The 18,586-nt window shown below is 36.7% G+C and overlaps 1 protein-coding gene across 1 annotated transcript in view; it reads left to right on the top strand.

The window, feature by feature from the left end:
* The window catches only part of LOC150110468 (uncharacterized), a 183,249-nt gene extending 165,188 nt beyond the window's left edge, over positions 1-18,061 (top strand). Inside the window, exons 4-5 of the mRNA XM_090399190.1 lie at positions 8,854-9,036; positions 17,878-18,061. Coding sequence (XP_090255316.1) covers positions 8,854-9,036; positions 17,878-18,061 — 367 coding nt within the window. The remainder of the gene's footprint in view (positions 1-8,853; positions 9,037-17,877) is intronic.
* Positions 18,062-18,586: the final 525 nt, after the last annotated feature.

The following is an 18,586-nucleotide window of genomic DNA, read 5'->3' as shown; positions in this document are numbered from 1 at the left end:
TTCCTGCCATGTACCCTCAAGGGGTGTACAGGATATGATAGTACTATATGAAAAATTTACATCATTACTAACTTCCTATCTACAATTTTCCTCCAAATCAGTCTGTTACTTGTCAAGACTCCAACATTATCAGATCTTATATTTCTATCGTCTAAGGTACTTTGTACCGTATCAATCCACCTATATCTTGGTCTTCCTCTGGGTCGTTTTCCTGCCAACCTGGCAGAGAACACTTGTTTTGCTAATCTTTCCTCTCCCATTCTATTTAAGTGACCATACCATCTGAGATTAGCTCTGCTAACGCATTCCTGGATGCTGACAATGTCAAGTTCTTTCCTAATATCCTCATTTTTAATATGATATTGCCATTGATGCCATCTGTTCACGCCTCTAATCTTTCTCAGGACTCTCATATCTGCGGTCTCTAGTCTTTGGTCAAGTGTTTTACTTCTGACCCAGCTCTCATATCCATAAGTTAAAATTGGTTTGAACACAGTCTTGTATACAGCTAATTTAGTGTTCCGACTAATTTCTTTCTTATTCCATATGAATTTATTCAATTGACTTCCCACGATACCAGCTTTGCTGATTCTGTTGTCTATTTCTATATTTAGTTTACCATCTTCAGTAAAAATTGTGCCTAAGTAGCTGAAATGTTTTACTTGTTCCACAGGTTCTCCATTCACAACACAGTTGACATTTTCAATGATTCTGCCTATTTTCATTGTCTTTGTCTTTTTATTGCTGACCTTCATACCATATCTATTACAACAGCTATTCAATTTAGTCAGAGAATGAGATGGAAGGACAGAACAATGAAGTCCAAATCTAGCCCGTGAGTCAGTCACCAAGGACGAGATCGAACATTCGGAAGGAAATTATAAAAAAATGACAGACTGAATGAGTTCCAGGAATGTGGTAATGTAAAATCCTTTTATAATTCTTTTGTTAAGAAAGAACAGAATATTATGTTATGAAAGAAAAGAGATGCTATGCTATGGAACTCTAAACTTGTAGGAAGAAGAACTATAGTGAGATTTAGATAGCAGTGTCTAGAATCTAAAGTCTGTTTCCTTAGTATTTATGTGAATGAGTAGTAGTTAATTTGCTTTAAGTAATGATCTATAGAGTTATTGATGTGAATGTTTTAAGAATATGTGTAAGCTAGTAAGGATATTTAAAAGATGCTAGTGAGAATTTTGTGTAGTGAAATTAGCCTATGCTTGGATATGATGTGTAAATTACAGTTGCTATGTCTAACCTTATAACTTGGGATAACTCTATTACTATTGAGTGTTTTTTGTAAATGTGTAATCTTAGGAATCTAATAAATGTATCTTGATTATCTTAACCTGTTTTGTGCCATGATTTGAATCCAATGCACTGCTTGCTAACATTTGAATCTGAGCAGGAAAGAATTATATGACAGAGACCACGACTGCAAACTAAAGTATTTTAAGAGAGATAGATAAAATTGAGATAAAGAATAATTAATAGATTGATTTACTTAATATATTTTCTGAGGGTTACTCCTTGGTTAAGAGGAATTTCAAACCTAGGGATCTGGCTGGCCCAGCTTGATCAAATAAATATTGCCAGAACCTGATTAGGAGGTAACTCCAGACCATCATTGCTGAGGATCGGACTCTATTCAGAAGTCTACTCTTTGTTAATTTATTTAATATACTTAATCTTTCTAAGAATCGGTCAATTGTGTGGATAGAGTTAACTGTAGATAAGAGAGTACCGAATTCCAATGGTTTCATGTGTATATACCATAGAAATATATAGTTAAATTAATAACACTACACAGTGACAATCTAAGATAAGTGATATAAGTAGGAGAACACAATAAAGAATAAATTAAAGAAATGTCATGACATAGTATATTAGCCGAAGGATTTTAATAATTGATACTAAGTAAAAACACCAACAAGTTTTGTCAACTTAGCTGTCTGGCTTCATCAGGGTGTATAAAAGAGATACAAAACAACTTAAACTGTTCATGAAGGAATGAACTGAATACAACTGTATTTTTTACAAATACAGAAGAACACGTACATCAAACGCATGGAGCATGTATGATATCAGCTGTTATTATGCAGGAACGTTTAATTAGCAGCGAAATTTAACTCTGGTATGCTTAATGATCTTATGAGGGTCTTCCAAATATCAGCTAGAATTAAACCTTGATTTCTATTGAGGTTGTGTTTAGAATGGATGACTGCTATAGCTTCTTTTATGTTTTGGGAGCAGAAATCTTCTTCTAAATAGGGCATGGAGCTTTTGTCCCATTCGATGGTATGGTTTGTCCTCATCAGTGAAGGGCTAATCCAGAGTTGTCTTCTCTGTTGTTGTTTACACCTCACCACATCTATAATTTAAATACCTACATAAAAAATCACAACATTTCGTTGATAAATTGAAGAACACCTCGATCTCCAAAACAGATCTTGCAAGCCTGGATGTAATATCCTTATTTACTAATGTTCCAGTAGAAGAAGTAATCAGCATTTTGAGCAACCCTTCTCTATTCCATCATTGCCTAAAATCTAATTTTTTCTTATGGAATGGAACAATTTACGAACAATTAACAGGCCTTGCAATGGGCAGCCCTTTTTTTCCACCACTTGTGCAGATCTCTTTATGGAGAAACTGGAAAATGACATTCTGTCTCAATTAGACACCACCATTGCCATTCCTTATGCCGGGACAGTTTCTAAAAAGATTGCTACCAAGCCACATGAAATACAAGTGACTTTTGAACCTTTAAAGACTATCCACCACTTTTTAAGATCTCTAAAAGACAGTTATGCCTTCTTCAAATACGGAAGTGGTTATAACATTCCCTGTTCGTGTGGATTAAATTATATTGGTCAGACCTCAAGAAGTTTGGAAATAAGAAAAAAAGAACACGTCAGAGATGTAAGCAACAACAGAGAAGACAACTCTGGATTAGCCCTTCATTGGCGAGGACAAACCATACCATCGAATGGGACAAAAGCTTTGCCCTATTTAGAAAAAGATTTCCACTCCCAAAACATATAAGAAGCTACAGCAGACATCCGTTCTAAACGCAACCTCAATAGAAATCAAGGTTTAATTCTAGCTGATATTTGGAAGACCCTCAATAGATCATTAAGCATGCCAGAGTTAAATTTCACTGCTAATTACAAAACGTTCCTGCATAACGACAGTTGATATCAATGGTGGCCAGTGAAAATTTGAAGTGGGGGTGCTGCATATACAAAAAAAAAAAAAAAAAAATTTTCTAATCAGTAACGAATTTATTAATAAATAAATTTACATATTAAAAATTGCTTTATTAAAAATATTTCATCCTCACTACAAACAAACACAATAATAAAAGTTTCGTATCAATAGCAATGACAAGCGCAAATGAATATCAGCGTTAGATCGCAGTGCATTTGGTTCGTGTAACGATAATTGAAAAAATATAATTATTTTCATATTTTCAACAGTGACGCTTGTCATAATTCAGCCTTGTATCTATGAAAAATAAATAATTCTATGTTATTTTATTTGTGGTGAACAAAAAATAGTTCACCATGTACATGCACCAATAATAAACATTTCATATCTCACAGAAATAACATGCATAAGGATACTAAAAATACGCTGCCGTTTGGGCAGTGTCTGAATGACATAACGTGCAATGACAAGCACAAATGAATATTGGTGTTAGATCACAGTGCATTTGTTTCGTAATCTTAAGTGTTAATTGAACAATTCCAATTATTAACTATTCAATCAATATCAAAACATAAGCTGTAGACTTGTAGACAAGTTGTATTGCATTTATATAATGTTGTAAGCATTGTTATTATTTATAAACACAAAAAAAATTCAAATTTTTCATTTTTTCCTTGGGGGTACTGCAGTGTCGCAGTGCTTATGTACGGGTCACCACTGGTTGATATCATACATGCTCTGTGCGTTTCATGTACATGTTCTTCTGTATTTGTAAACAAAAAATTGTATTCAGTTCATTCCTTTATGAACAGTTTAAGTTGTTTTGTATCTCTTTTATATGCCCTGACAAAGCCAGACAGCTAAGTTGGCGAAACTTGTTGGTGTTTTTACAAGCTTAGTATCAATTATTAAAATCCTTCAGTTAATTTCTTGCATACAGAGGAATTTCTCTATTATGTGTTCCAGATAAGATGTATGCAAGCATACTTGAGAAGAGGCAAAGAAAAATTGTGGAAGAGAAATTTATAGAACAAGCTAGGTTCAGGCTGAAATAAAGGTATTAATATCAGATTTTTGCTTTTTGACAGATAGTTGAGAACTCGTGAGAAGTCTGATTAGAATTGTCATTCCTGATACCTTAATTAAAAAAGAAATGGATGGACATATCAGTCTTGCAGTCTATCGCAAATAAGATTTAGAGTACAAAAGCAGAGGGTGAAAGAATTGATAGTAGTAGCAGGAATGAATGATTTGAAAGGAGACAAAATGGCTATGAGAGAGGATTTGAAGGAATTACTTGAGGTACCAAAAGAGAAGAGTGAGAGAGTTAGGATGGTGAGTCTGTTGCCGCGGTATGACAGCGAAAAGTATATAAGGAGGGCCATAATTGCTAATGACTTTATGCATGGATTATGCAGGAGGAGTGGTGTGGAATTGGTGGACGTGTGGAGTGAGTTCAATGGGCGAAAGGATTTATATAAGATAGACGGTTTGCATTTGAATGGATTTCATGTACGGAGACTTGAAAAGGTGTTGTTGAATGAAGTGGATGTGCAGAATCAGGGAAACTAGAGTTATTAAGGGGGGGGGGGGAGTAGATATTCAGACTTTAGGGAGATAGTTGAGTGTATGAATGTGTGTAATATGCCCGAGCGAGTACAAAGGACAACAAATCAGAATGGGATAGTTAGTATAAGGCATCAAAATAGGGATGGGACAAATGGGCTTCTGCAATTCATGTATACTAATGCCAGAAGTATTAGGAACAAGAAGGAAGAATTTTTGGCCTTGGTTGGCACTTCCAGGCCACATGTTATTGGCATTAGTGAAACATGGCTGACAGAAGATGATATAGCTAGTGGGATTGAATGTGAGGGATGTAGTGTGTTCAGGAGTGACAGGAAGAATAAAATGGGGGAAGGAGTGTTATTCATGATTGCTGATGAGCTGCAGCCAAGGAGAATAGAAATTGAACTGCAGGATAGAGAAAAAGAGCACATTTGAGGCTAGCAGAACAAAATATACAATTGGGTGCTGCTATAGACCAGATGATGGAATAAATGGTGGAGATAGTATGCATAAGCAAATAGAAGAAATGAGTGGAAGGAGGGTAATTATTATGGGAGATTTCAACTATGGTAACATTGATTGGAAGGATGAGAGGACACATGGGAGGAAGGAATTGGATTTTATGTGGTTATTAAGGGATAACTATCTGTGACAACATGTAATGGAAAATACTAGGGGGTCAGAGAGTGCTTGACCTAGTAATTGCATCTGAGAATTTGGCTGTAATGAATATGACCACGTTGCCACCAATTGGTGAGAGTGATCATAGGGTCTTGACTTGGGAGGTGGCTAAAGGTGTGGAATTTGCAATTAAGACAGGATACATGTGGAATTATCGGGCTGGTAAGTATGACAAGCTTAGCAGTTTGATTGGTTCAGTGCCATGGCAAGTACAACTGCAAGGACTAGAAGTTGATAGTGCATGGGAGGTGGTTAAGAAGTGTTTGCAGGAGGCAATGGCTGACTGTATACCTAGAGTCTGAATAATAAATCAAGTAGGGGTTAAATGGATGAATAACACCATTAAGCTTGAGCTGCAAAAAAAAGAAACAACTGTGGAGGGAATTTAAGGAGAAAGGTGACTGGCAGGCACATGAACGGTATAAAGCGCAGGCCAGAAAGGTAATGAATGTGGTAAGAAAAGCAAAAGCAGATTATGAAAGAACATTAGCCATGCAGGCTAAAGAGAATCCCAAACAATTTTTTCGATATGTTGCAAGTAAAAGAAAAAATATATACACTATATGATTTTAAAGAATGCCGATGGTAGGTAGGTAACCGAATCAGTTGATATAGTGGAATTACTGATCAAGCACTTTGCAAGAATGAAAGAACCAACAGCTTATATGGGAATTGTGGTGAATGAAGTGGAGGTGAATAGTCTATTACAAAAAGTCAATGTCGATACATCTGTGGGATTGGATGGTATACCAACTCAGGTCATACGTGAAGCAGCTAAAGAATTGTCAGTGCCCTTGACCATTTTGTTTAATTTGAGTCTCGGGTCTGGTTAGTCCCAAGGGATTGGAAAGAGAGGAAAATAATTCCACTGCATAAAGGAGGTTCCAAGACTGCTGTTGTAAATTACTGACCGATCAGCATATCAGGAATCGTTGTCAAGGTCTTGGAGAAAATAGTGAAGAGGAACATACAGGATTGGATAGATGAAAATGGGATACTGTATGGGGGACAGCATGGTTTTGTGAAGGGTAGATCATGCCTCAGTAACTTGCTCACGTTTTATAACACAGTGACTGCTGTACTGGATAAGGGTAATGGGTTTACAGTGATTCTACTGAACCTTTCTAAGGCCTTTGACAGGATACACATGGAATTCTAATCAGTAAACTGCAGCATTAGGGGATGGATATAAGGTTGGTGAGATGGATAGGAGGGTGGTTGACTGAGAGATATCAGAGAGTGGTTTATTCAGGAGTAGAGTCCAAAAGATGACCCGTGACTAGTGGTGTGCCGCAGGGTTCTGTTCTTGGACCACTATTGTTCAATTTGTTCATTAACGATATAGGAAAGGATCTAAGAGGAACTGTTCATTTGTTTGCTGATGATGCAAAGTTGGGAGATCAATAGTGAGTGCCAGGATGTCAAAATTTTGCAGGATGATTTGGATAGTTTGGAGGACTGGGCTAAGGAGAATGGATGTCAATTTAATGTGGAAAAATGTAAGGTGATACATTTTGGGGTGAACAGATTAGCAGCAGTATATCACATTGGTGGAACTGTACTCCTGGAGATTGACGAGGCCAGGGATTTGGGAGTGTTGGTGGATAGGGAGTTGAAGTTTAGGGGGCATATTGCAAAAGTGCCCCCTAAATCAGCTCATCAAATCACTTGGTTGCTGAAAAATACTTTAACAAGCAGAGACAAACAGGCTATTATTCCTCTGTATCGAGTCTTGATAAGACCCCATCTAGACTACTGTGCCCAGATATGGGTACCAGGGTTTCTTATGGATGGGGAGGAAGTGGAGAGGATCCAGAGATGAGTGACGAAGATGATAGCAGGTCTATGGAATGAACCTTGAGAACAGGTTGAAGATTTGTGGGTTGCAGAAATTGTTTGATAGGTGGAAGAGGGGTGATATGATTGAGACATTCAAAGTACTTAAGGGTTTCTATACGATTAATTCAGAAAATATTTTTGAGAATAGGACTGGTGGTGGGAGGACTAGGGGCCATACATGGAAGCTGGGCAAGAGTGTGGTTAGCAAGGGTGTTAGGGCTAGGTTTTTTACTTGGAGAGTGGTGAATGAGTGGAATAAGCTGCCATGACTGTAAATGAGTTCAAGGCAAAGTATGATAGATACTGTGAATGTCAAATAGTTGTTCTTGACATGATGTTAGGGCCTCCCTCGATGAGTCTATGAACTCCTTGGAGTTGCCCGTAATAATGATAATAATAATAACGCATCATTAATTTTTTTAATACTGTTATGATTAATCTTTTCCTCAGTTAGAACCCTCTCTTCGGCCAAAAGGCTGCAGGTTCGAATCCCGCTGTGGGCACGGATGTTTGTGATTCTGCGGAAATACTGGTGGTGGTGGTGGTGGTGGTGGTGGTGGGCGGTAGATGGTGTAGTTGCGGTTAGTTGCAGTTGGTTTGAGTGGTAAAGATAGATAGTTGTAGAGTTGGTGCCCTCCCTGGATGAGTCTTTGGACTCCCTGGAGGTGTCACGTAATAATAATAATAATAATGTTACTGGAAATATAACATCATGTGGCTCGTTCTGTTTCAAATATAAAATTACAGATAAGATCTGTAATTTTATATTTTCTTTCTTTCTTTTTTAAATATGAATCCTAACTACAAAAGATTGTAAACTTATGTTAGTACCCTGGGTAGGCTAAGTGTTAAGTAAGTTGAAAGCTCTGCTCTGCTCTATTTTCCAAGGTAATTCATGCTCCTAATAAACAGGGTCATAGTCTCACACCACCCTGCTTTTTCATTGGATGAAGTTCATCTGCTACTTTTTATTTTTATATTCACAAATATCTATGCCTATAGTAGGATGTGAACTCATGACCTATTGGATGGTAAAGTGGAATAGAGCTTCTGCTCTATCCACTTTGCCAGCCAGGCCAGCTACTGTAATCTGCTGACATTTTATGAAAATGACAAATGTTCTGGGCAAGGCAGTCTCACATGTGACAATATTTGGACATTTCAATGGGATTTGGCAGATTGCAGCATAACATATTGATGCCTGAGTTGAGGGAGATGGGGATGGATTAAGAGATTGGTTGTGAGAAATATATAAGAAAGTAGGTGTATGAGACAGCTGTTTCCAGAAAAAAATTCATTGTGCCACAGGGATCAAAAATTGCTGCTAGCATATTATGCTCTGGACAAGTGCAAATGTACACATGTGGTTTTGATTTTATCCAACCAAACATAGTCTTGACTGATTAAACTAAATTTATTATAGAGTTTATTAATTTATCTATTCCTCTTTCAAATAAGGGAACATTTTCTATAAGAAAATACCCTCACTATATGAGTTATCATTTAAATAATTTTGGATAATTATCTAAAATTAAATTTTCATCTAATTAATTGTGATCATTATAGAGCTATTGTACGAAGACAACAGGAAGAAGAAGAACAGGCTTGTCCAGTAAGGACAACATTCATTTCTCCTAAAGCAGCACTTAATGATAAGTCTGAATGGAAGTTTGTTGTTAATGTGCAAGAAAGAGATCAACGGTTTAAGCAGGTGATTCGTGTTGATGTCTGTGGGTAAGACAACTAATTTGATTTTTTTTTTTCAAAACAGCATGTAACTTTTAAATTGTTTTAGAAATAATCTCAGCTATTTGTGGTGCATGCTGATTCTTTTATTTGTTTTGAATACCTAATAATAATTTAAAATTAGTATCTTAGATAAACTTTAAGTTAAAGTTAAATGAGTCCTGAATGTTTTAACAAGCTAATTTCATTAAACGAAAAGATAAATGTAAAAATATAGCAATCAAACCAGAAAGCAGTTACCTAATGTACTTTTAGTTTCATAAATAAAAGTCTTGGTTACAGACTTTTAACTCACTTTTAAACCACTTCTTTAAATATGGCACGATATGACAGATTTTTCAGCATATACATTTGATAATTCTAAATTATTTGATAATTTTTGGGCATTCTGCATATAAAATTATTTGATAAAATATTATTACAGAATCTCCATAAATTCAAAACACTGTGAGAGGTAGCTGTATACACATACACACTGCAAAGTCTATCATACACTCCTTAAACTTATTTATTGTCCACCACTTTACATGTAACCATTCTTTCTTGCTGCTATCTCATGCAACCTCCTTGTTCTGTACTGTTCATTTATAATCTCTCTCAACATCTTACATTCTGAATTCTGTAACTCTTCCTATCTGTAACATTTTGCAGTATGCTCTCATGGCCAGTCAACCTTCATATACTGTTTATGCTTATAGCCAATATTCCACATCCTGGTATCATTTTTGTTATCTACATTTGCAATTTATTTTTTCTTTGTTCTGTCGATGTGATGGCATTGATGGAATTACTTCAAAGAGTGAGATGAGTTTATTGCATTGATTGACTCAGTATGCCCAAAGATAACTGATATAAGTGAAACTTTACTGACTGAGAATGAAATATTTGGAGAAAAAAATGGAGGAATATAGAATTTTCTAGAAGGATACAAAGGTGAAAAGAACAGACAGCCACATGACAAGGTGTTAAATAAATTGAAACAGATGGGATTGGATAACAGACCAGTGAGTTGGATCAGTAACTGGTTATCAGATAGGTATCAGAAAGTTGTATATGGGGGGTGCACTAGCCCAAAAGAAAAAATTGGGGTGCTCTAGGGATCTGTATTGGAGCCATTGAGTTCAACTTGTATATTCATGATATTGGGATGGGTTCAATGGTGATATGCAACTGTATACAGATGATGCAAAATGGGGAGAAGAATGTAGAGTTAAGCAGATGTTACGGCCTTACTGGAAGACTTGAATAGATTGTATGAGTGAGAAGGTAAGTGGAACTATTACACCCTCTATCCAAAAAGAAACCAAACTTTTGATAGAAAATGAAATACAGACCAATTATAATAATTCAAATAATTTATTTCAATCAATATACTCTCCCTCAGCTTCGATACAGTGTTTGACATGGATATTGGTTTTTGGGATACTGTTGAGGGTTGTGGTTACTGCCGCTTGAACGTTTTCAATGGCGTATCATTTTCCTTTCATTGGCAAATGAAGTCAGGGGGAAGAGAAAGAAGTCACAGAGTGCTAAATCAGGTGAATACAGCGAGTGATCCAACACACAAACTTGGTTTTTGCTCAAAAACTGTCTCACAATGTTCGCCGATGAGATGGTGCATTATCGTGCAAAAGTGACCAGCTGCATGCATCACGATATTCATGCCTATGTGATGAATTCTTGCTATCAATCGCTTCAAAACTTCGAGATAAAACTTACCATTCACCATTTGGCCAGGCGGAATGAATTCTTTGTGGATAATGCCCTTGGAATCGTAGAAACAAATCAGCATTATCTTTACTTTTGACTTCTTCAAGTGATTTTTTTTTGGATGCTCCTCTTCTGGTGGTCTTCGCTCAGCACTCTGGCGCTTTGTTTCAGGCTCATACTCAAAACGCCATGCTTCTTCACCAATAACGATCGTTTCAAGGAAGTCCTTACAAACGGTTTTAATGAGGTCCTTGCAGTGTTCAATTCAATACATTTTTTGGTAGTCGGTCAACTTGTGGGGAACAAATCACGAATTCAATTTACGAAGACCCAAACTCTCGGTCAAAATGCTGTACACAGTTGATTTTGGAATCCCCAATTCATCTTCAATCAATCTCATGGACGATTTTGGGCTTTCTTTGATGAAATCACTTTTTGGGTGTCAACTTCACTCAGTCCAGTTTTTGGATGGCCCAGCTTTTTGTTGTCCTCAAGCATCTCATGGCCACTTTGAAATCACTTGAACCACTCGTAAACTTGAGTACAGGATAAGCATTCATCGCCGTATGCTTTTTGAAGCATTTCATTCGTTTCGGTAAAACTTTTACCAAGTTTAACACAAAAGTCAATTGCAGCTCTCTGTTTGAAACTCATTTTCTGACCATTCGTGAAATACTCACTCTTGGCACTATAACTCGGCTTCTAATGAAATAAATGTCATAAACAGTTGACACAACACTATGTTGGAGGGTATAAGTTTTTGAAACTTAGTAAGCAACAATAGAATGCGAACTATACACTTGGAAACTTGGAAGGAGGTAGAAGAGATGAGAGATCGGGGAGTGGTAGTGGACCACGTTGCACAAGCTGTGAAGTCATCACATTGGAAAATAGCAATGATGCAGATCCTTGATGTGCAGAAATAAAGAGGTTATGATTTCATTGTATAAGGCCTACGGATTATTGTGCACAGATTTGGTCATCTGGTTTTCATTGTGACAAGGATATGTTTAGAAAGTGTCCAGAGATGATTCACAAAGGTGGTATTTTGGAATGTGGAATATGAAGACAGATTGAATGAATGTTATTTACAAAGTCTTGTGAATAGAAGGAGGGTAGATATGATTGACACATATAAGTCGGTCAGGAGTTGTTACCAAGTTAACATGCAAGAAATTTTTCATAGAATGGGAAAGGGGGGGGGGGGGGAATAGAACAAGTGGTTATCCCTGGAAACTGTATAAGGAGGGTGTGAGCAAGGGAGTGAGGAGAAGATTCTTTGCAATGGAGAGTTGTTTGTGATTGGAATGCATTACCTGAGTGTGCTGTGAATGCAGATTCATTGAAACGACTCCATGGAGGTTAGATATTAATGATAATAATAATCTCCATGTTTTTGAGGACATGCAAAAGTGTTAACTATGCCCTTGACCTGGTTATTTAATGAAAATATTGTATTGGGAAAGGTTCCTAAGGAGTGAAAAGAAGACAAAAGAGTTCCACTTCACAAGCATAGGTCTAGAATTTCATTTAGAGACTAGACTTTATATATGCAATTCAGGGGGCGAATGCTGGTCTTGAAATTCACGCTTGCTCTTGTTATCATTCAGGGAGTGAGAGGAGTGATTGAAGTCTGATTAGCGGAATAATGAATTACTGACCATTTAAAACTATATATTTATAAATTTATGTACATTTAATCATACAAATACAACATTTATTTTACAAATGATATTCTATCTTTTTCAATTTAGCTACTTGAATACAAATTCTACCCTACAGCTCTTCTTTATGAACTGGTCAATAACATCATCATCATAAAAAGTTGGTCGTAACTTAATTTTCCCAAGCAACATATACACTTGTAAAGGCTGGCTGAAGCTCACTGGCTAGAGCTAAGTGACTGCGTATGGCCTGTGTTTAAGCAACAGAGTGAGATGACGTGAAATGGTTATGCACATGCATGAAATCACAGTGTGCTGCGAGAACCTGGAAGCTCCTATAACCGAGCAAGCCAAGGTAGCTTTGACTAGATGAGCAAGCATAGGCCTTCTATACACAACGCAAAGCTCAATTATTGCTGCGCAAGCTAAAGACGTCTTCTGTCTACAAAAATAAAAGCCTAAATGGAATGCTTATAAATGCATGCATTTATTAACAAATAAATATTACTTCTTTCTCAATTAATGAGCTTACACAGCAAGCATGGAGAATTTGCCACTGATGCAATTGTATACATGGTATTGGAGAGATTGATTAGGAATAGAATACATGACTGAGCGGAAGGGCACATATGATGTGCACTTCCACTCAAGTCCTGTATGATTCTTTATCTTTATGATGGTCAGCATGAGTTTGTTAAAGATAAGTCTTTGTTAATAATCTGTTTGCATTTTATGATAATATAACAAATATGTTGGATAAGGGATGTTCCTGTACAGTGATATTCTTGGACTTTGCAAAGACATTTAATATGTTATTAACATCACAGGTTGGTGTACAAGCTGCCGAAGATAGAAATGGATAATAAATGTTACTTTAATGCAAATAAATGTAAAGTCATTCTAAGGACTCACTTTAGTAAATAGGAGCATCAGTGAGCTATCTGATACTGGGCTGTGCATTATTTCATATATCTTCTTTCCTTAACCTATTGATTGGTTGGGTAGCATGGGCTGTTAGTAACGGTCTTCTGTTTTGTACTATAAGTTTGGCTGTTTGGTAATTTCACCCATTTTTGTTGTCACTCGTGTAATACGATTTCCCACTAAATTATCCAATCCGAATGGATATAATTCATCACTTATCATAAGTAATATTCCACCACTACATTTAATCTTCCTTCCTTTCTATTCCTGTCAGGACATTCTCTTGTCAACCACATTTCAATGATCACAACATTCTTTGGACAAACAGGTTATAAATGCTACCAATTCATTCCTTTTATTTCTAACACAACTGGAATTTGTATAGAGAAGCAGCAGTGTATTATCACTGTTATTCTTCCCAGACTCTATTTGACTCTGCAATATTTTATTTTTCTGGCTATTACTCTTGAAATGGATTGCAAGGGGATATTCAGTTGTTTGCAGATGATGTGAAGCTGGGAACGGTTATTAGTAATAGTAGAGATATGGCAGCCCTGCAAGAGGATTTGAATAAACTAGACAGATAGGCAAATGAATGGAAGTGTCAGTTTAATGCAGCAAAATGTCAAGTCTTGAAGTTGGGTATACATCAATGGGAGGTTGCATACTTGATTGGAGGAAGTAGGGGAGACAAGAAATCTGGGGGTGATGATCAATAGAAAACTGAAATTCGGGGGACATATTGCAAAGGTGGTGAAAGTAACCCAGAGGATTGCTGCAATACTGAGAAGGATGCTGACCTGCAGAGATAGAAGAGTTATCATTCCGCTGTATAAGATCCTGATCAGACTGCACTTAGATTATTGTTCTCAAATTTGGTCCCCGGATTTGAAAGGGATAAATTAACTTTGGAAAGAGTGCAGAGCCGGATAACAAAGATGGTTTCAGGACTGTACAATGTTAATTATGAGGATCAGCTGAGGGAATGTGGACTGCAGAGTTTGGTGGATAGAAGAAGATGTGATATGATTGAGACTTTTTAAACTGTTGAGAGGCAGTTACAGGGTGGACACTGCAGAGTTCTTTCACTTGGTGGAGCAGTGGGAAGGAGCAATGACAAGGGTCATCCCTAGAAAGTACAAAAGGAAGCTGAGAGCAAGAGGGTGAGGAGTGGTTTCTTTGCATGGAGGATTGAATGCATTGCCTGATAGAGTGGTGAGAGAGCAAGAACGGTCAATGAGTTCAAGGAGTGGTATGATAGACTTTGTGTTTCCTAGGAAGGACCTCTTGCAATGAATCTCTTGACTCCATGGAGGCCTGAATAATAATAATAACAACATACCTTACATTCTCCCTTCTCCCAAATTACTATCTCTATCAGAGGCCAACCCTGACATCATCCTGCCTTGCAACTCTAGTTTTCTTAGCCTAACACTCTTACTTGCCCAGGGAACAACAATCTTTTCAGATGCCTGCATCCTTCTATATTTAAATGTATTCCATATATTGTAGATAGTTCTCTTTTAGATAGCAACCTTTCCTGACATCAATACAATATCACTATCTTTTCCAGTTTGACCACCTCCCAAACCAGTACATGATGATTACTTTTCTCAACCAGTGGCAGTGTTGATATTATTGTTGTGAGAAAGAAGAAAAAAAAGTACTCGCATGTTATATTGTACTTATTGGCTGGGCTAGTTGGCCAAGTCTTTAGTGTATCTACTCTCCAGCTTAGAGACCGCAGGTTTGAATCCTGTCATTAACATGGATATATGTGATTATCTTTAGGTGGTATAGGAATTTCATTGCCCCCCAGTGTGAGATCACTGTCCCATTTGCCGGCCTGGTTAGTCGAGTAGTTAGCATATCTGCTCTCTAGCCAAAAGGCTGCAGGTTCGAATCCCACTCAAATCCACTCCAATAATGATAATTATTATTGGAATTATTATTGGAAGTCTGAAGTGCTTTGAAAACATTCCATGTTTGGTCTCTAGAGCAGGGTTTCAGACAAGGTTAAAAATTAATAAAAAAATACAAACAAATTATATATATAAATATAAAAAATTTAAAAAAGAGAGAAAATCCTTGGCCCATTTATGATAGTAATACACTATAGGTTTACAACCTTTCTTCAGAATCACATAATTTTTTTTTAAATTTTATTTTTCTGGCTATTACTCTTGAAGTTGCTGAAATAAATATTCAGTATAACTCACAATTAGTAATCACCTTTCCTTTTCCTTGCATAAAGAAAAGTCATGTTAATTGCAAAATATAGACTTTTCTTTTATTCATCTACTTTTCTCTTGATTAATTTGCATTTTTGTATTCATATAAATAGATGTAAATGTAATTAGAAAATGTTTGATGCATTGTTGACAAAATACAGGGTGTTTCAAAAAGAATGTCCCAATTTGAAAATTGTATATCTCTGCAACCACGAACCACAAATGAAAGCGACTTGTACTATGTGAACGGCCTTAGCCCAGAGTTTGATATGACGGCCACTAAATGCAACTACTAGCGCCCAAATAGCTGCTATGCTTAGTTGATGAGAAGATGGCGTCTAGTCAACAGAAGCCGTTTTGTGTTCTCGAATTTAGCAAGACTGTGTCCGTGATTATGGTGCAGCGTGCATTTAGATGATGTTACGGAATTGATCCACCACTGTACAAAAACATTCGTCGTTGGTATCGACAATTTCAAGAAACAGGGTGTTAATAAGGGAAAGCGTCCTGGATGACCACGCACCTCAGAGGGGGAATGTGCAACGAATGCAAGAGGCTTTTCAGCGAAGCCCGCATAAGTCCACTCGTTGTGCTAGCCGAGAACTTACCATCCCTCATGTGTCACGATGATGTTTGCTTATGAAGCCATACAGATTGCAAATGGTGCTAGCTCTTCGTGTAGGTGACAAAAAAAAAAAAAAAAGAACAGATTTTTGTGCTAATCTGTTAGAGGACGACACCTTCCTACAAAGGTCGATTTTTAGTGATGAAGCAACCTTTCATCAAGCAGTAAAATTTCGTGCCACAATGTTCGCATATGGGGACTTGAGAATCCACATGAAATTGTACAACATGAATGTGGGTCAACAAAACTTAATGTTTTTTGCGTGGTTTCTGTTAGAAAGGTTTATGGCCCTTTCTTTTTTGAGGAAAACACTGTTACAGGAAACTCCTATCTTGAAATGCTGCAGGACTGGCTACTTCCACAACTGAATGAAGAATCTGAAGATTACATTTTTCAGTAAGACAGAGCACCACCACATTGGAACCTCCAAGTTCGTCGTTTTCTAAACGAAACATTGCCTCAGCATTGGATTGGATGCACGGGACCCCCCACGACTTGGCACTACACTCTTGGCCTCCAAGATCTCCAGACATCGCACCTTGTGACTTCTTTTTATGGGGATACGTAAAAGACTCTGTTTATGTTCCTCCATTACCCACTGACTTGGATGAGCTCAGAACCAGAATCACGGCTGCAGTAAATTCTGTGACAGAAGACACTCTCAGACACGTTTGGGATGAATTCAGCTATTGGCTTGATGTTGTCTGTGCAGCAGGTGGAGGGCACATTGAGCATTTGTAATTGTGATGAGTGAAACTTTAGGCATTACTTCATACGTGGTAATTTATTTTGTAACTGTACCACAATTTCATTATTAAATATAATTATTTGAAATCAGGTCATTCTTTTTGAAACACCCTGTAGATGGTACTAAGTTTTTTGATAATATATGTATTATTTTTGTATTTTACAGAGTATACCACACACACACACACACACACACACACACATTATTTTTTTGTATTTTAGAGAATATATATATATATATATATATATATATATATAATATTTACTTGAGCCTCCATAGCTCAGTCAGTATAGACAAAGCCCTGTGGCTAGAAAGACCTGGGTTTGATTCCTGTCCAAGATGTGAGGAACCTTTATCTGATCTCTTTCAACTAATGGTGAGTTAGCTGGTCTCATACAGAGGTAGGGTTTTTTTTTTTGCCTGGAAATTCAGGTTTTTTTTTTTTTCCTCCAGAACAAGCAAACTGGCCCTGTGAACACATACATTGACAGACATAGGACACACCAGGAGCTATAGAGCCAATCACCTTATCACCTTAGCCTCAAGATGGTTGTGGTTGTGAAGTCCACAGCTAAAGAACCTCTATGGTTCATGAAAAAGCTTAAAACAAGACAAGACTATTTATTTTCTTACTTATATATATATATATACACACACACACACACACAACTGTTATTTGTATTTTCTTAGTTTTCAACTGGCATCCTGGGAAACAGCATTTTTAAAATTATGTCTTGAAACTATTCAAAAACTCATCTTTGTTATATATAAACAACATACCCATCAATAATCTAGTTATTGATATAACAGTAATCTAATCTTGAATCAAGAATCTAGTTATTAAAACTAGATGATTAATTCAATCAGTATATGAAAGAAATGATACACACTTAATTAAGTACTGTAACTGGATTGTTTCCATTGCAGGTCACCAGGTCAAGCTTGTTCTAGCCGAATATCACTACCATTTGGATATGTGGGACGTTGCCAGCAAAAGTTTATCAAAAAGAAATTACTTTCTTTAGATGCTGATGGTCAAGGCACATCCTCAGAAAATTTCTTCATTCCATCCTGCTGTGTCTGTCAGCTAACACGTTCCAATTCAAATTAAATGCTGCACATGAATATAAACATCTGCCCAAATTTCTTCTTTATCATGAATTTTCTATCAAAGTTCCTGACCTTATATTTTAAATTCCACCCGTGCCCAGACTTGAAGATAAACAAATATTTGGTTATCAACTGCTCATGCAAAACTTTGTACATATTATCCAAATATTTTTTTCAGTTGCACTGCCAATGGTTTTCCTCTGTCTAGGATATTATTTACTTGTTTGTATCTTTCATGTTTTAATAACTTTCTATTTTCTAAAGCATTTAAAATTTAATGTCAAAAGTTCAAGTTAAATATATTTCACATGATGTGTTTGAAATTGTTACTTGGGGAGGTAGATTACATTTAAACAATTAGGGAATGATAAATATGAGTGTCTTGCTTTTAGAGTAAACTAATGACATGGTGGCTAAGATATTGTCTTAGAAGACAGTTTTTTAGTTATGCTTTGAGGAGCGCACTCATTTTAAATGGGAATGACATGAGAGAGAGAGAGAGAAAGAGAGATGAACTTATGGTTGT

The sequence above is a fragment of the Typopeltis vanoorti genome, chromosome 1 (assembly GCF_054136105.1).
Source record: "Typopeltis vanoorti isolate ZY-2024b chromosome 1, IOZ_Tvanoo_1.0, whole genome shotgun sequence".
Classification (NCBI taxonomy): domain Eukaryota; kingdom Metazoa; phylum Arthropoda; class Arachnida; order Uropygi; family Thelyphonidae; genus Typopeltis; species Typopeltis vanoorti.
Note: the sequence above shows the minus strand (reverse complement) of the source record. Positions and strands in the feature narration are given on the sequence as shown.